Source organism: Bolinopsis microptera, chromosome 11, assembly GCF_026151205.1.
Source record: "Bolinopsis microptera isolate Bmic1 chromosome 11, MBARI_Bmic_1.0, whole genome shotgun sequence".
Lineage (NCBI taxonomy): Eukaryota > Metazoa > Ctenophora > Tentaculata > Lobata > Bolinopsidae > Bolinopsis > Bolinopsis microptera.
Window position 1 is genome coordinate 14,892,067 of NC_087082.1, and position 19,185 is coordinate 14,911,251.

The 19,185-nt window shown below is 37.2% G+C and overlaps 3 protein-coding genes across 3 annotated transcripts in view; all 3 read left to right on the forward strand.

Annotated features, from left to right (window-relative positions):
• LOC134823499 (survival of motor neuron-related-splicing factor 30-like) overlaps nt 1–19,185 on the forward strand; it is a 48,765-nt gene that overhangs the window by 21,158 nt on the left and 8,422 nt on the right. The gene's annotated exons all lie outside the window — the stretch shown is intronic.
• On the forward strand, nt 13,129–15,879 carry LOC134823498 (serine/threonine-protein phosphatase 6 regulatory ankyrin repeat subunit A-like). The gene is made up of 4 exons (XM_063834983.1): nt 13,129–13,300; nt 13,912–13,966; nt 14,080–14,233; nt 14,402–15,879. The coding sequence occupies exons 1-4, from the start codon at nt 13,146–13,148 to the stop codon at nt 15,172–15,174; spliced, it is 1,137 nt and encodes a 378-aa protein (XP_063691053.1). The 5' UTR covers nt 13,129–13,145; the 3' UTR covers nt 15,175–15,879.
• Nucleotides 16,220–17,919, forward strand: LOC134823662 (protein-glucosylgalactosylhydroxylysine glucosidase-like). The gene is made up of 4 exons (XM_063835196.1): nt 16,220–16,271; nt 16,477–16,997; nt 17,108–17,728; nt 17,905–17,919. Exons 1-4 carry the CDS (start codon nt 16,220–16,222, stop codon nt 17,917–17,919), a joined length of 1,209 nt encoding a protein of 402 aa, XP_063691266.1.

The following is a 19,185-nucleotide window of genomic DNA, read 5'->3' on the forward strand; positions in this document are numbered from 1 at the left end:
TGGTTTTACTTCGATTTGTTCAAACAGTTCGTCTACTTTATCGGATAGTTTCTCATCATCTGTCTCCATTAAACCAAACACGACCAAATTCCTACTGCGGTCCTCTTTCGATACAGCACTCTGAACTACCTTTTTCAAGCTCTGTTCTGTCAGTGCAGTTTCCGGCGGGACCTTCGAAACAGCTTTACTGTATGACCTGATCTCAGCTTGTACACTTTCCTGAACGGCATGGGCAGATTTAACGGTGGTCTGAACAGATTCCAACTGCTTTGATTTGCCCTCAAGAAGTTCACTCTGCAGTTTAATCACCGAATTTTGAGATCGAATAAGAGAGTTCTTCAACTCCTCCACATCTTCTTTCATTTTGACAGCTTCTCCTACAAATTGTTTCATATGCCTGTACACACTGTACAATAAATTTGACATAACTTTCTTAGTCGGTTTCCCTGGTTTTTCAAATTGTTCTGCTGAGAACTCTGATTCATCACAGTTTGAGGCTTCTTCAAGTTCTGTAATCCAAGCCTGGAAATCCTGATGCGTTTCAGTCAAATACACAGAGCGAGCTGACACACGCTCTAATAATTCCATATCGTCCATGATGTACTTAACTTGTATTACAAGGCTACACGGTGAGCGCAGTGTAATTAAACGATTTTACTGATAAGAGAGCAACTGTTATCAACACACAAGCTAAAAGATTATACTGAATGCGCGGCTTTGGCGGCCAGTTATTGACTTATACATTAAATTGAATTTTAAATAGAAATGTGAATATATTAAAGTTTAAAACTTTCAAAACGGAGGCTTATAAATATTATTATATTATGATTGTAAAATAAAGGATAAAATTTTAAATTTGTTTCACTAAAATTTGTTTCACTATATATATATATATCGACGAGTCCAACTCGGCGCGCGTCCTGGTAGGTTGTAAACCTACAAGTTATTACTAAAATTTTTACCAGTGACCACTCACCAATCAGTAAGGTCGGTGAGAGTGACGTCGTCACGGTACTGGAGGCAGTATATTGATGCAATGAACATTTTGAATATGTCCTGCAGTTAGGACAAATTCTAATTTTAGGTCACTGAGGACGGCACAAAACACGATTGAGGTTGGAGGTACTAAAAGTTCTATTCTTTCTATAACATACATAGAAAGCTTTTATAAAAAGAGAATTTTTGAAGAGGATATTTTAATATGGTCGTTAAAACTTGGTCTTCACCTCCAAAATCGACTTTTAAAATGTCATTCTTTTGATTTTTCCCATCAAAATAAACCTATCAAAATACTCCTCCATTTTGTTGTGTTTTTATTCTTCCACATTTAATTTGAACTGAACTTTAAACTTTCGACTCTCTGCTCTCTGCTCTCGGTTCTCAGCTATCGGTTCTCGACTTTAGTTTCTCGGTTTTTGACTTCCGACCTTTAACCCATTAGGGACGATAGGGTCGTTTTTATGACCCACCTTTTCTAGACGAAAAACCAAATTACTAAACGCTATAACGAATCTATAGCATATATACTCAAAATTTATTGGGCTTCATTATATGTAGCCCAATAAATTTAGAGCATATATGCTATAGATTCGTTATAGCGTTTAGTAATTTGGTTTTTCGTCTAGAAAAGGTGGGTTATAAAAACGACCCTATCGTCCCTAATGGGTTAAACCTTCAATCTTCAATTTTTACTCTCTAAACTCTATTCAAACAAATTTCCATTCATCTACCTGTTTACTGTTCCTCCAGTTTATCAATCTGGATATAGCCATGCAGCAAACCTTTTTGCATATTGGCTGGGTTTCATGTTACTAAAGCATAAACAATAAAGGTGATCACGTCTTTGGACTCTTTGCAGTGAGCTCATGTTTGATTGACGATGTCAAACCTTTTAGATCGTTGCTCTGCAACCATCTCGTCGATGTGAAGCAAGAATGCTAGTTTGCGCGGCGCGTCGAAGCGGCGAAGTCCTCCAATTTCATGATGCTCGCACGCTTGACACATTCCAAGGGACAGATTTTAGCCAATCAAAGGACTAAAATCTACAAAATGAAAGTCGCAAACTTTTAATATATATTTGGCCCAAAATACAATTTTTGGGCTAACTCTTGGAGGACTTCGACGCGCCGCGCGAATAATTCTTGCTTCACAGCAAAATCGTTGCATCTGGAAGGGTTGACATCGTTATTTAAGTATAACTCAAAATCTTCATTGTACATTGTCCCAAATTTTCCCAAAATATCAAATATTAAAAAAGCATTATGTTTACGTAGGCAAACATTTTTGATTTTGCAAAAATTGCAGGAAGTGTTTGTTTTATTTTAGGAAATAAGCACTATGCACCAGCCAATAATCATTTTTGTGATGTTTATAAGTTTTGAAAAATAAATAATATTAATTAAAACTCGTGCCCGTGGTATGTCAACACAAATTTATTGCATTTTGTATAGTCTAGAACAGTGTGTTTAAAATTGCTCTAACCATAGAGCCCTCTCGCTTGCACATTGCAGTAGCGCGCGACCGCCGGAGGCGGCAAAATATATTCAACTTGTGAAACAAGCGCGTCACGCAGTACGCGTATACACATGGCTATGTGAATGTTAAAAAACATTTTAACTAGAACTCTTTTTGTTAAATTGGTGATGAATAATAAAATTGTGATTTTGAATTTTAAAAATTGCGTTTCTTTCTTGTTTCTTAAATTAACAATTTAGTGTTAGTTCCTTTCTCGTCATGAGCAAAGTTGTCCATGTCCGTTGTTAATTGACTAGCCCGACGCGCGCTACTTCGTAGCACTTGCTTTGTTGTAGGTTTATAACCTACCAGGACGCGCGCTGAGTTAGTAGACTCGTCGACGGTCCTAATATTTGAAACAAATATTTTACGAGTATCACCCGTTAATTGCCTCGGGCCAAAATTTCGAGAAGAAAGCGTCGCGCGCTACTCCGAAGAAATTTAAACGAATAACATCCGTCAACAAGGAAAGAAAAATGACAATATGCATTTATTTGACAATGTAGAATTTAATTAATATAAATACAAAATGCAATGAAAATGTTTGATTTATACGTCATATTGAATTTTGGACGCGAAGTGCGCGCGGTGGTAAATGAATGGCAAATTAAATTTTGATCAATTTTAAACTTTCTGTGTGTTTGTGTGTGTGTGTGTGTGTGTGTGTGTGTGTGTGTGTGTGTGTGTGTGTGTGTGTGTGTGTGTGTGTGTGTGTGTGTGTGTGTGTGTGTGTGTGTGTGTGTGTGTGTGTGTGTGTGTGTGTGTGTGTGTGTGTGTGTGTGTGTGTGTGTGTGTGTGTGTGTGTACTTACCAATAATAAACTATTAAGTTAAAATTATAAAATAACAAGACTTGGAAACACTTGACTAAGATTTAATTGAAATGTGTAGAACTTTAAGTAAAATACAATTTAAGTAAAATACAATTTTTATTTTCCACAGAAGAATCAATACATATTGAATTATAAATATCCGATAATTCCATTAATAATCATTAAAAGTTGCTTTGTCATTTGTAAAATCAAAAACGAAAAGCCCTACGCTGAACGCGCGCGGCATTTTTTGCAGCTGCCTAGCTTCAAGCTTGTAGCCGCTAACATCAAAGCCGCCGCGCGCGCCCAGCGCTGGGGTGCATTCTCATTAACAATTAAACTTGGTCAAAGATATTTATATACAATTCCTAAATTAAATCAATAATCATGTTAATATGAGTATTCAACACTACTCGACAACAAATATTTGCCGGCCCATCGACGATTCAGTCGCCGAAACAAAAATCAAATGTTTGCTTTTTCGTTTCGGGGACTGTTTGAACTCAGTACCATATCCGACTAATCACACTTTATAATGGTTAAAATACAAAGTAAAACGATTTTCCTCGATGGGCCGGCATTCGCAACCGCGAAACGTTTTGAGTACGACAAACGATGACACCACCACCAGCCGTTAATTGATAAGTCCATGGGTGACGGGATAAAGTTAAAGTAAGATGTGTAATTTCATATTGCCTATCACCTATCACCTAAGTTACTTTGCATATACTGCTTCTAGTTACACGATAGCGATCTCAGTTCCCAATAACGTGTGACCCAACAGAGGGGATTGTGGAAGGACACGTACATTTTTCATTAACACGTGCCCTGATTACCCCCTCCGTTGAGCTACTATACGGGGAACGTTGACCGCCAGTCTGTAGTCAGATCGTTAATAAATTATACTTTAAATGTTAAAATTGGTTGCTGGGTGATGGTGTCAGTGAGAGACGTTAAGTTAGGTGAACATTGGTACAAAAATATAATAATCTAGCAGTTTATCTCAAAGTTAAAATCACTATTTGTTAAAGTATACAAACAGTTCTATTCAAAAGAACAAAGTCCGAGAGCAGAGAGAAGATTTGGAGACTATACACGCATATGTGGGGTTTAAATTTGGTATTAGTAATTTTAGGGTTCGACCGAAAATGTTGGTCGGTTGGTTAATAGGGAGCAGTCACTGTCATTAGAATTATCAGATTAGGAGCAACAATTAGAATCAAATTGGACATATTGTGTATTGTGTATTGTGAAATCAGTGAAACCTAGAATGGCGGTAAAATGCTAACGCGCCTTGTTATGCGCGCTAACATACTAGCTGCTGAAAATAAAGAAGTATATGCATGATAATGTCGTTTGGTGGCAGCGCCTGCCGATACCTGGATTATATTGTGTTTAACTTAGAATTCAGTGAAATTTTTTTCATTCCATTCAGCACCATACCTGTTTTGGGCATTCATCAATGACTTTTGTAATTTATTCTTAACAGAAGAACAAGAGGAATTAAAATTAAATGAGCCAATTTTACAAAACTCATTCCACAGCCACGCTGATTTATAGATGAATTGTTTAGTTGGACAAGGTGTGATTAACATATTGTCTTTCCTATGAGATATGGTGAACAAAGAGAACATTGAAATTGGTACTCTTGTCTTAATTATCTTAAAAAATTCCATTAGGCAACGTAGTCTATATAGGTTCTCTACAGCTAGTAATTTATGTTTTGCAAATAGAGGTTTGGTAGACTCCTTAACATAAAAATCGCAACCCAAACGTTGGGAGCCGAACGGTCTAACTCTAGCACATGTTTTGAATTTGTCTACATACCTTTTATGGTCTCCGAATAGAATTCTTATACATTTCTTCTGAGTAATAAATATTGGTTTTAACTGGATATTAGGAATACCTCCCCAGACAGAAATAGCAAAACCGAGATGTGATTCAAAGAGAGAATGGTAAATTTGTTTATATAGTGATTCTGGTAAGCATTTCTTAATACGGTAGATACGTCCACAAGCACTGCTTAGTTTTTTGTTAAGAGATTGTATGTGTGGTTTCCAACTTAATTTGTCATCAATAATAACTCCAAGGAATTTAGTTTGACTAACACGCTTGATTACCTTGTTATTCATGGATAGGTAATAGCTATCTATATCGGCGTCTAATTCATTATTGTTACGTTTATTTGGAGAGAAGTACATGTAACAGCACTTTTTTACATTAATGTGTAGTAGGTTTACTATCATGTACTTATTAACAGCCTGCAGTATTTTGTTAGCAATGTCATATACCTTATCCTTTGAGTCGGCTGCAACAAATATATTAGTGTCGTCAGCAAATAGAACAAATTTACCTAGACTTGTTATATTACAAATATCATTTATGTACAGTATGAACAGTAGAGGTCCGAGCACACTCCCTTGGGGGACTCCAAATTCTACAGGTAATTCATCAGATTTTACATCAAGAACGTCCACAAATTGTTTTCTATTAGATAAATAACTAGAGATAAGATTTAGAGCATTTCCTCGGATACCATAGTTATTTAATTTTGTTATTAGCTTAGAGTGGTCTAGGGTATCAAAGGCTTTAGAAAGATCTACGAAGACACCTAGTACGTGCTGCTTTTTGCTAGTTAACGATTCAATATGTTCTACAGAATAATTAAGTGCATGACTAGTGGAATGCCCTTTTCTGAAACCAAATTGGTTTCCATGAATTATTCCCTTAGAGGTTAAGAAACTATACAACCTAGCATATATCAGTTTTTCTAGTATTTTCCCAAAAACAGGTAGTGTCGATACGGGTCTATAATTTCCTAAAAGCTGTTCATCTTCCTTTTTGTAAATCGGACTAATTCTCCCTGTCTTAAGTTCTTCAGGAAATAGGCCTTCTTGCATGCATCTATTGAAATACTTCACTAAATATGGTGCAATTACTTGACACGACTTCTTAATTACATGAATAGGTATGTCGCTTGATTTACCATTTTTTAATTCGTTTATGGTCTCTATCATTTCAGCACTGTCACAGTCTTTAAGATAAATACTGGATGTGATGGATTTCGGGAGGTAGTCGGTAAATGTTGGTAAATCATTTATTCTTAAATAGTCATGAGAATACACTTCATTAAGATTAGATGCAATGGAAGCAAAGTACTTGTTGAACTCATTTGCAATTACACGACGATTGGTTACACGCTCATTATCAATAATAAAGTTAGGTTTTAAAAAAACTTAAAAACTTAAACTTAAAATTTGGCGCTCACAGGTCCTCGTGATCATGTGATCGCCGCATACTGTTCTGTAAATGCGCAGGGCACCTTCAAGCTTAAATTATTCACCATACTGAGGCAGTCAACCAACGCGCGGCTTTATTTTTATGATATGATATGTTTTGATTGTTATTAATAAATACCAAAATTTAAATTTGTTTTACTAAAAATTTGTTTTACTAACCAGCAAGTTATTATTGTTTGAAGGTACAATTTTTGCAGTCAAAATCTTTTGTGGTTCAATCAAGTAGGGCATGGTTATGATAATTGTTCAACAGTGTACGTTTAAGATTTCCTCGCAAACACAACAGAATCATGACAAATCACACTTAGCCATTTTAAGGTTGAAAATTTTGGTTGTCAGGTGGGTCAGGCTAACATATTAGTAGGGAGGGCTTTCTTGTCAAACATGTGTATCCCTTTTGTAGGGAAATTGGAGCACACAATTTCAGTATCTTGTAGAGTTTGAGGTAGCAGTAGTTTTTAAGAGATTTTGGATACCGTTATGTTTGAATATCGGTTTAGTGTCTCTTATAAAATAATGACAAGTTTTTGGTGTCCTTTAGGTCTAGTGAAATTTAGACTCGGATAATTTATTACGATATGAATCATTTTGCCCCACTAGTGATGTCCCTGTTGAATCATTGATGTTCAAATTGCAATAACCTATATCACTGGCAAGAACCTTTTTGATTTCTTAACCATGAAATTTGCTTCATCCACAGATACTGGATAAAGTTTATTAGAAAGTAATTTAATTAGACCGACTCGACTGTTAACTTAACCTAAATTTCGAACAGGCCTTAAAATAGTTACTGGTTCAGATATAATAATAATAATAATAATAATAACAAGGTATTTATATCCCGCTCATATTAGCAACTAGTAACCAAGAATGGTACTAGCTACTAATGTCAGAGCGGCTCTCATAACAAAGAGAAAACTATAATAATTTAGAATTCTCCAACAAAAAATTCTCATTTTCCTTTAAGCTGCTTTATTGGTAACACTAACGTTTAAAAACTATATACGACAGACATGGTGGTACAATCAGACATCAGATGGAATAAACTATAAGAGAAAAATAATAATCTCGACACATAATGGTTACCTTTATTTATTCAAAAGAATTTAATTAATTAAACTTCATTATACACTCTTCTTTATTTGTAGATCAAAACAACAAACACAAACTGTGGCCTGCATCCCCGTCAATACCACACAATCATTTAATGAGTTGCTCGAAAGGAAGTAGACCAGGCCGACGGATCCCCAGTCCAATTTCCCTGAGTATTGTCGCACCCAATTAAGGGAACTCGCACACTACATCACCCTGTACCCAACAGCTTGCAAGCAAGCTGCCGTTCACCCACCGGTTCACTGAGGTACAGGTAGATTGCCGAAGCATGTGCTACCAACTCTGCAATCATGTGGTACCGGCCAAGGATACAGGTTATAAAAATAAAAACAAGCCAGGGCATGGCAAATGGCAGTCTAGTCTCTCCGTGTAAGTGTAACTATACACACAACTCATGGCAGTTAAAAAATCCCATGGAATAATCTACAAACTAAGGCCAGGTTCTAGGAACATTCTAAAAAAGAAAAAAGAACACGGAAATAAATACGACTAGGTATGTTCTAAATGATTGAAAAAATGGGTTTTTAAAGCCCGTTTAAAAGTATCAATGTTGTTAGCTTTTCTTACCGTATACGGTAGCAAGTTCCAGAGTTTTGGGGCTGCGTTGCTAAACCTCCTATCACCTAGCCTGATTTTACTGAGTCTACTGACCTTAAACCTTAAGTCATCACCAGACAGTTGCCGTGTTTTAGAATATGCTGCCTGGGAGTCAATCTGAAGAAGATCAGACAGATATGGTGGTGCTTGGCTGTACATAACCTTATACGCCAGAAGACAAATCTTGAAACTTATTCGTTCTTCAATGGGGAGAATGTGTGCTTTTTTGTAGTATTCAAGAAGATCTACATCACGGTCATCGATGTTATAGATGAATCGTATTCCAGCATTCAGTACAGATTTGAGCTTTTGCAGTGACTTCATCGGTAGGCAAACATACAGTGCATTACAGTAGTCAAGCTTTGATATAACCAGTTGCTTCACTAGCATAACTTTTAAACTTTCATCAAGATAACATCGTATTCTCTTCAGATTAGTTAATGCCCACATTGACTTCTGTTTAACACTGTTTAGCTGTCTTTCCATGGTAAAAGCTGGGTCTAGTTTGACTCCTAAACTCTTCCAATTGTCACCGACACATTCTGTTGGCATCACTTCCGTACTCCCAAAATTAACAGAAATTTGATTCTGTCCAAATTCTCTAAGAACCAAAGGCTTCCCAATGACTAGTAGCTCTGTTTTTGACTCATTAAGTTTCATATAATTTTCAAGCATCCAGGCCCTTATTTCGTCAAGGCAGGCATTGATCTTAATTTTCATTTCACTTAGTTCTCCAGGTATTAGGGGTTCAAAAGAAATGTAGAGCTGCGAGTCATCTGCATATAGCTGAATACGAATCCCATATTTAGCAGCTATCTTCTGAAGTTGTTTATTGTACAGGATGAACAGAATCGGTCCAAGCAAAGATCCCTGAGGCACTCCAAAAAGAAGACACATTACATCAGATAGCTCCTGACCAACTTTGACATTGAAAGATCTTGCATGAAGATAATCCTCAAACCAGCTGTTAGCTTTACCTGTGATTCCAAAGTCAGCTAAGAGTTTTCTGATAAGAATCTTATGATCTATTGTGTCGAAAGCTGCTGAAAGGTCTAGCAGGACCAGTGTCACAATTCTACCCTGCTCGATTTCCCCAAGAATGTCATCAGTCATTTTCACTAATAAAGTCTCACAGCTATGTTTTGGTCTATAACCAGACTGAACTGGACAATGAAGATCTTCTGCATCCAAGTATTCATTGAGTTGACTGAGTATGTACTTTTCAAGGATCTTGGACATAACCGGGAGATTTGAAACTGGTCTATAGTTTTTTAGACAGTCAGGATCTGCTCCATCCTTTTTGAGGGTGGGTCTGACCACTGCTCTCTTAAGATCTGATGGAAACTTAGCAGTTTCAATGGAAAGGTTGACGATGTAGCAGAGAAATGGTGCTAGTTCTTTAATGCAGTGTTTCAGGAGAAACATGGGTATTGGATCTAAGTCACAGAACTTATTTGACATGCTTTTCACCAGGGTTTCCATCTCGGACACTTCTACTGCTTTAAAAGTCTCTAACTTTGACTCTTTTTCATCACCTCCTTTGTTTTCCTGGGGTTCGGCAGGTAAATCACGAAGGTTTTCAATAGAGGACCGAATGTTTTCCACTTTTCCAGAAAAGAAAGCTTTTAGATCATCTGCAACTTCCTTAGGATTTCCAGATGGCATACTTGTCTGAGAATTACCCAACAAGCGATTGACTTTCTTGTAAAGGGATTTAATATCACCTGATGAAGCTGTGATAGAATTTCTATAGTATCCCTTTCTTTTTTCAAACTCCATACCCTGAAATTTATCCCGAAGTCCTACGTACGCTGATTTAAGTCCTTTTCCAGACCTCCAAGCTCTCTCTGCTCTTCTTCTCATTCTTCTCACTTCTCTCAGCTCTTCATCAATCCAGGGCGTTTCATTAGCTTTCACTTTCCTGTCCACTTCTGGGCAATGGGTGTCCATAAGGCTCGAAAGAACTTCATTGTACTGTGTAACGGCCTCGTCTAGTGACCAGTCAAAGTTTCCTTGGCACAGAGATGAGTTCTTCAAACTTTCTCTAAAAATGTCTTTGTCAAGATCTTTAAAATTTCGGTAGTTAACCTTTTTCCAAATCATCTTGGGTTTCTTACAGCAGTGATACCCTAAATCAAAATGAACTAGAAAGTGGTCAGAGGATGTTCCTGATTTAGTCACCGAAACTGGGCCCATTCTGGACCTAAGGTTTTCTGTAGAGAGTATAAGGTCAATTGTACCACCTTGTTCATGCGTTGGTACAATAGGCATGATTTGATAAAGGTCATAGTCTTGTAGAAGTCTTACCAATTTCATAGGGTACAAATCATTAGGACGCTCCATGTGAATGTTGAAATCTCCCATCAGAAGAGGGATACCAGTCTTGGTACTTAAGTCATCTAGGTAGCTCTCGAACTCCTCTAGAAACATACATTCCGTGTATCTAGCTTTCTTTGTATAAGGAGGCCTGTATATGTTCACAAGACGAATCGAATCTGTCTCAGTCTCAGATTGGAGCAATGCTTCCATAACCTGGAACGTTTTGTATTTAGTTACCTTTTCGTTGACTTTTAAGGTTATTTCTGGTCTGTAAAGGAAAGCAATACCTCCTCCACCTCTGTGTTTTCTAGGATTTGATAGTATCTCCCAGCCATAACTCTTGATCTCTTGAATCTTTACACTATCTGCCTCCTTAAGAAACGTTTCCTGGACAAAGCAAATATCACATTTCTGATCATTGAGGTGCTCCATCACTCCCACTGTCTTATTTACAAGCGATCTGACATTAAAGGTTCCAACCCTTAGGTTTTTGTTCTCTTTGTCATGAGCTCCTTTACCCTGATTTGGTAGGAGTTTTTTGCATCACTTGATGAGTGAGTTCTGGACATGACCCACAGTTTTTCTCTCACATAAAACGGACAAAGAGTGTCTGACGCCTTGTGTCTTGAATCTGACTTCTCTGATCGATTCTTGCTATGTGAACAGTTCGTGCATCGTATGTCCCCTGTCTTTTTCTCTTTCTTCTTAATACAGTCCTTCGATTTGTGGCTTCCTGCACAGTAGAAACATGTTGGGTCTGAGTCTTTGGACTTGCAGTATATGGATCCACTTGTATGACCAAAACCTTGACAGTGATAACACTGTATAACGTGATACCTGTCCCTGACAGGGTACATTTCCAATCCCAGACAGATCCTGTTTCCAGCCTTTTTGATAACTTCCCTTATAGCCGGTGAAACCTGCAAAACGGCAAACCTATCTTTGTCATCCATAAAGACAGCCTTGAACTCATCACCACTTTCCATCAGGGTCTTGATAGTGTCATTCTTCTTCAGGACACCCTCCACTAGCTCTTCCTTCGTCTTTATGTCTGCATCAAGGCCTGAGATAGTTATCTTTGGATTAAGCTTCCTCAGTTCTTCCGACTTAGATGTGACATTATAATTGGATTTAAGCGCTTCTTCTGCATGACCTAGATCCTCTTTGGATTTGAACACCAGTCTGGCAACGCCTTCGGTTTTAGGGGGATTAGCCCTAACTACAGGAATATTGCTCAGTTTTTGCTTAAGATCCTTTTTCACAACTGTTGTCCATTCTTCACCCGAGATTTTATTATCTCCATCAGGTCCCAAGTCCTCAGACTTCTTTTCGACCACCAGAGTGTGCCTGACCTTGTCAGTATGCAAAGACTTCACACTAGAATTATACCTGACTGAGCTGTTGCCAAGCTCTCCTGAATAATATGTGGCAGTGTAGAAGCTAGTTCCTCTCTTACAATAGCTAAAACCTGTTCATGTGTACTGGATTCTTGTGGGCAAGACAGAGCTTCGATTGCTTTTTCAGCTAAATTGTAAGCCATTTTTAGGGACTGCCAAATGCCCTCCTTTGTATTAGTACACTTTTTAACATCATCACACTCAGATATTCTTACCTTAAGGGAGGTGTTGATTTTCTCCAACTCTATCTCCAGTTTCTTCTTCAACTTCATATCCGCCATAATACCCTGCCAAGTACTGAGGACCAGACTCGGATTTCCAAACTCTTTAGTTCTGAGAAAAACTATACAGTAGTATTGAAGTAAGATTCCAAATCCTCAAATTATTTGTTATATAGTAGTGTTGAAAGTATTAAAAAGTATACCAAAAGAAATACCAAACTTAATTATGATTAAACAGCTTGTTAATACAAATTAGCCTGTCTTATCCAAGAAAATTCGCTACACTTTTGCTGCACATTTCGTGCATATCTCTCACTCATTTTTCTCACTGATGTGAAACTAATTTTCCTCTAAAATATCATCATCGCTGTTAACCTTATGAATCAGTACCAGTTACTACACCTTTGTTATATGAAATGGTAGTAAAAGGATCATATTAAGACATACAGGTAACACAAATATATGCTTATAGCAAAGCCCTGGGATATAAGATTGTTAGTCATATAAAAGCAACTTTCGTGCATATCTCTCACTCAAGCAAATTCCAATATTTTCCTCACTTTCGCAATACCTTTAAAAAAATCAAAAATCCTTATCAAATTTACTATTCATGCAACAATGATGTTAAACTCATTTTCCTCTGAAATATCAACATGAGCTTGTTAATACAAATTAGCCTGTCATATTCAAGAATATTCGCTACACTTTTGCTGCACATTTCGTTCATATCGCAAGAAAATTCCAATGTTTTCCTCACTTTTGCAATACCTTAACAAAAAATTAAAAATCCTTATCAAATGTACTATTTATGCAACAATGATGTTAAACTCATTTTCCTCTAAAATATCATCACCGCCAGGATACATGATATCTTATGGCTCATTCTTTAGAAGAACAGCAATACCTTTTAGCACGCGATAGAATACGTGATGGAGAACTACCTTTTTTGAAGACAACATTTGAAGGGGATGGATGGCTTCAAATATTTGAAGATAAAGAGACTTATTTGATGATGGCATGCTATTACAGGTTTAAATGAAATTTTAATGTCAATAATTTTTGCCCAATGACTTGAATTTGTTTTCAACTGACTGCAGTGGCGTAACTTAGGGCCTCGCAGACCCCGCTGTGCAGGGTGGGGCGCCGTATAAGGGGGGCGCAATTTTTCTGAATTTTAGGCCCTTTCACTGAAAAAACGCCTTGTTTGTGTATTTCCCTGTCCAATTTAGCGTTCGGTCGACACGAAAAAAATATTTGGGGTACCCTTTTTTGTTTCAGGGGGCGCAAAAAGCTGTAGGGGGGCGAGAAAAAAAGTAACCGACCTTTTTTTTTTTTTTTTTTTTTAGGGACACAAAAAATTTTAGGGGGGCGCTTTTCGTCACTGAGCGGGGGGGCGCCAACAGGCAAAGTTACGCCACTGACTGACTGGCTATTTATCAGTTTAAACAATTGATGGAACAGTATGAATTTCAACTAAATTGTCTTATATTATATCTTTATATCAGTAACACAAATCGAATATGAATAGTCACATAGATCAAGTATTTTGGTAACAGAAATAGCAAGTCATGATAATTTAACACAATATTAAAAGCATTTTTTAATTTACTCATCACGAAAATGATTCCAATCTTTCTCAGGCAGAGATCAGTTATAGAATTCTTGATAAATAAAGCCCTTGAAAATATCAGCAAGGTATGTACCAGATGAAAAGTTGTATTTTGCTGACTATAAAGCCAAGAAGGAATAAAACAGTATTTATTTTGTTCATTCAAGTAATTCTATGATTAATCATCTGCATCTACCAGCCTGTAGTTCAACAATGGCTGAAAGTGGTAGCACCAAACGACAACAATGCTCTCCACAACTACATATGTTTATCTGCTGTTGCCTATAGACGGAAACCACGGCATGATGGGCTGCCAATTCTTACCTCCATTATCCAGCAGCTTGTCAAGCTAGGTATGTTACTCTGTCGTGTGATATTGATATCATGATTTTCGTTAATAGCAAGATAATGTTACTAATGATTTGAGTGTAGTTATTTAAGCAGTTTGATAATTCGAGCATCTTGTATACTGAACTTCTGCTAGTCTTCAACTCGATTGTTTCAAATACTAAATGTTTCAGGATTTGACGTCAACGCTCCAAACTCATATGGGGAAACCGCCCTGTTCCTAGCTGGAGCAAACAGTGACCTCATCTCTGTGGAAACTCTGATTAAATTAGGTGCAGATGTAAATGCAAAGTGTTGTGTATTGCTGGAGACAATACTTCACCAGGCATGTTTATCAGAGAGACACCTGATGATGGAGACCCTGTTGCAAGTTCCTGGTATAGCTGTAAGTGCACTCAACATGCACGGATGGACTCCCCTTCATTTAGCTGCTCAAAGAGGTGATGTGTACAAAGTTAGGCGATTACTGGAGGCTGGAGCAGATGTGACCATCCAATCAAAGCGAGGAGATACTCCTTTGTTCTTTAGCGTACAGAAGAAGGCAAGTGATGTCAGCGACAGTGCGTTCAGTTTCATATTCGACTTCATCAAAAAGACCATGGATGCAGAGAAAGCTGAGGCCATGTTTTTACATGTAGACAAGAAGGGTGAGTCACTTTTAGATTGTTCCGTGAAATATGAAAACGTCATAGCTTTGAAGACACTTTTGGAATATGATGGGCTATTTGACATCAACCAGAGGGATGACCAGGGACGCTCTCTGCTGCATTTATCCATCATCCATGCCCCGAACAAAGATGTCATGACTTATTTAGTGGATCATGGACTTTCTCCCAATGAGTTGGACTTTAAGGGTAACACTCCTTTGATCTACTTTTTCAAGCAAACACGAATTATTCCGCACATGCCTGTAACTACTGCAGGTGCTCCGAATCTTAATGTCTAGAATCCTATCTGATATGCTATGCTTAGTTATTTTATTAGTTTCTCGGAGAATAGCAACTTATTTGGCTGATTTAATTTACAATGTCTTAAGGCTTGTTAGTTTGATTGGTGTTGAACATTTTATTATATAATTGACATTACTATTTATGTTATATTGAGACCATAATATTTGAATGCTATTATAACTATTCGAAAATAAGTTTGATATTATGCATGTAACATTGTTTGTTTTTGTACTAATATATGCTTGCTTTATTGCATCAAATAATTTAATTTTCAAAACCTGTTTAAATTGATCTATCGTAAATTACCTCAGTTTGTTGGCAAATCTTGTCTGTTTTTTAGAAAGTTTTATACTTGATTACATTATTTATTTGACATTTAATATAAGCTTATTTTGAATTTGAAAACTGTGTGTTAGTATTTTATACATGTAGTATATAGTATCGTGATTCAACCTATGTTTTGGTTTATTGTACAGGTTTTATATTTTGTTGGGGAGATATTTCAACATTAAGATTAGTGGGCAATTTTAAGTATTTTTTTTGATATTCTTCTGTACAATGATATAGCTTGCTGCTTCTTTTGAAGATATTTTTTTCTGATATTCTTCTGTACAATGATATAGCTTGCTGCTTCTTTTGAAGATATTTGATTCAATCGTTTTTTACACTTTACAACGACAAGCTAAAATTTTACTCAATCTTTGATTTATTCGTTATTACTAATTATACGTTTTTTAGATCCAATATTCAACAAGAAAACTTAAATGAGATCACTTTTAAAGATCATCTCGTGCTTCGGTTAATTTTTAAACAAATTTCTCAAATGTTGAATAGATTGTAGATTTTGACTCAACCAGCTTTAAATCCTCAGGTATAATCTAATGGTTTGAGGAATGTGCATTTAAATGGAGGGTTCCTCAGATGACTATACATTTTCCTCCGCAAAACTTCCTGCTAACAAAAGCAACAATGTCATCCTTTCTAACTCGTTTTTGGGACACAGATTACATGGTGATACAGTTCATATGAACGGTCTGTATAATGGGCATACTACTTCATGTCATCGAGCTAGGATACCTTGTCCTGTCCTTATGTAAGTAACCCTGAATCATTGTATACACTTGATTGCAAAAACGCCACTTACACTGTTAATGGTGATAGCTTCTGTCAGGTCTTTTATGCGCACAGCGTATTGAATAGAGTATTCGTTACTGAAATAACAGTTAATGGTGATAGCGTGTCTTTGGAAAGCCATCAAGGGAAACCAAGCACAGATTTAAAGATAATAAGTTCTTCAGACGAAGAGATATCACCTGATGAGAAGCTTGGCGAGGTTACGGTGTTTGCTGCTCAGATTACAGATCCTGAAACTAAAGATTCTCCCGTTTTGAAGGTTTATTGTGTTTCAAGTATCTTTTCAAAGGAACTAAGCAAGGGACATCACACATTCTTGTTTGCTTTTGGATATACCCACAACGAGGCGGTAGAGTTTTATAATCTTGCTGTTCACTATTATAACAACAAGTCCCTCATGTCTTCTCACCAACGTTCTTGGGACTTTGTCTGGAGATCAGTGAATGTTGACGTTGATAATACAGACTTTGCAAAGACTGTAAAGTCCTCACTTTTCTTCATACTAAGTGCTTTCCCACACTTTGCTCTTGAAAATCCAGACTTGGAGAATTACCCGTTTGACTTCTACGGAGTTAGCCCTGGTAGTTTGGGTAATGGCAGTGACGGAGAGGACTACTGGGGGCATGTGTTCTGGGATCAGGACCTCTGGATGCTTCCTGGAGTCATGTTGTTGTTTCCTCAACTGGTGAGGCAGTCTTTATTGTACAGAGTTGCTATGCTGCCGGGGCAGGAAGAGAGGGGGAAAGCAAAGAAGAATGGTTACATGGGATCCATGTACCCGTGGGAGTCAGGTAGGACAGGAGTGACGTGTGTCCTGGAGCTATTTACGCAAAGTACCAGCAGCACATTACAGCTTGTGTTGTCTATGCGATAAGACAGTATGTCTATGTAACCGGTTCTTGGGATATCCTTACAAAGGATGGTGCTTGGGATATTGTCAAAGAAACTGCTGATTACTGGGTTTCTAGGGTGGAATGGGATGGTAGTAATTTCGTTATCGATCACGTGATGGATCCAGATGAGTATCATTATAATGTGAACAACTCTTGTTTTACCAACGCTGCTGCTCGTCTTAATCTCTTATTTGCAATTGAAGCTGCGGAAAAGCTTGGCAAGATCCCAGATCCAAGATGGGAAACTGTCAGTCAGGAAAAGCAGGGTATTAAAATACCATTTGACGACAAACTCAGGTACCACCCCGAGTATGATGGCTACACTCAAGGTACCCTTATAAAACAAGCATCAGTTGTATTGCTTGGATATCCTCTTGGTGTATCTATGGATCCTGATGTTCGCAGAAATGACATCATTGAGTATGAGAAGTGTACTGACAGAGGACCTGGCATGACTTACAGCATGTACAGTATCGGAATGTTGGAACTGGGCCAACTGGACACTGCTGCGGAGTTGTTTAAGGTTCAGTTCAAAAATCTGCGGGCACCTTTTAGAATTTGGAATGAGTACCCAGGTGCCATGGGGTGCACAAACTTCCTTACAGCTGTTGGTGGATTTCTGCAAAGTTTACTCTATGGTTACCTAGGTGCAAGAGTGTTTGAACAATTTCTCTCAAGTTAATCCTAATCTTCTCCCAGATTGCTCAAAGGTGACCTATACAGGTGTTTCATATCGAGGAGAAAAATTTGATTTCGTAATTTCGGCAGATGGATTTAAAGTTTGCCGTACAACCGGCAATGCTTTTGAGCTTTGGTGCATAGAAAAAGATGGAAAGAAGTGGCCTCTTGTGACTAATGAAATTGTTTCTCTTGATTTGGGACTGTACAAGATTTGTAATTCTAATGATTATGAGATCATTTATTAATTAAGATCATTTATATTTTGACATAAAACAGGTATTGTTTTTTATTTTACTTTTAGAAAATATATTTTGGGACTATTTTTATGCTTTTATGTATTTTTGCACTAATTTTGTTTATATACCACAGAATCCATTGTTTAAATAATTTTGTACGATACTTATCAAATGTTTTGATTTCAGTTTGAGTCATATTTTCTGTAACGTAATTTATTTTTCTATAGTTCTATCCAGTATTGAAGTGACATTAGACACAACATTTTGGAAAAATCATTTGAATTATTGTTAAATGCTCTAAAAATTCAACAAACAGTCGAATACAGTAGTGTAACTTTAAATACTCTTTTCAGGGGTGAAATGAATAGCAACTTGCTCAGAAAACTAAGCAATCTAGGATTCATACCTTCTGGTGGTTACTTACCTCACAACGGCAGTGTTATCTTGTTCAACCTAGAGAAGAACTGGGTCCAGGACCGGCATCGTCAACAGTCACTTTTAATCAATGCCCCTCCTGTAATTAACAGCGATGCCTTTAAAACAATGGCTGAAGACACCTGTAACAAATCAGTTAGTTTCATCGAGGAGTCTCCAGTGTACACTAACTATTTGAGCAAATATTGTGGTTCGTGCTCAGATCAACTGCGACCAGATGAGTGTTGTGATGTATTTGACATTTCAAAGTTGGGATTTCACCAGGACAAAATATTGCATTGCCTAAATTTCTATTCAAAGCACGTGGCCCATGCTGGATTGATGGAATTTGATCAGATGAAAGAAAATTATCATAAGTACAGCAGATTTTTCAGGCTGCTTCATAACTTCAACCAGGCAAACTTTGTCTTGAAGTCTTCTTCTGACAGTACTATTCAGTTAATGTATAAATCAGGAAAGGACTTCATGATCCCTCTCCAAGAAACGAGATACTACAAACCAGAAAACTCAGAGGTTTTGGTGCTTCAGAGTATGACATACTTGTGTAATTGGTATTTGGCGATTATTCTGGATAAATTTCAGAATGATTTGCCCCCAAACTATTCTTCATTTCATCCACGATTAGCCC

Coding starts and splice junctions, on each gene's coding strand:
- LOC134823498 (XM_063834983.1), top strand. CDS start 13,146: ATGGCTCATTCTTTAGAAGAACAGCAATACCTTTTAGCACGCGATAGA. Junction 13,301..13,911: donor ATGATGGCATGCTATTACAG/GTTTAAATGAAA, acceptor AATCTTTCTCAG/GCAGAGATCAGTTATAGAAT. Junction 14,234..14,401: donor CCAGCAGCTTGTCAAGCTAG/GTATGTTACTCT, acceptor TAAATGTTTCAG/GATTTGACGTCAACGCTCCA.
- LOC134823662 (XM_063835196.1), top strand. CDS start 16,220: ATGGGCATACTACTTCATGTCATCGAGCTAGGATACCTTGTCCTGTCC. Junction 16,272..16,476: donor ATACCTTGTCCTGTCCTTAT/GTAAGTAACCCT, acceptor TAAGTTCTTCAG/ACGAAGAGATATCACCTGAT. Junction 16,998..17,107: donor TGTTGTTGTTTCCTCAACTG/GTGAGGCAGTCT, acceptor GGAGTCAGGTAG/GACAGGAGTGACGTGTGTCC.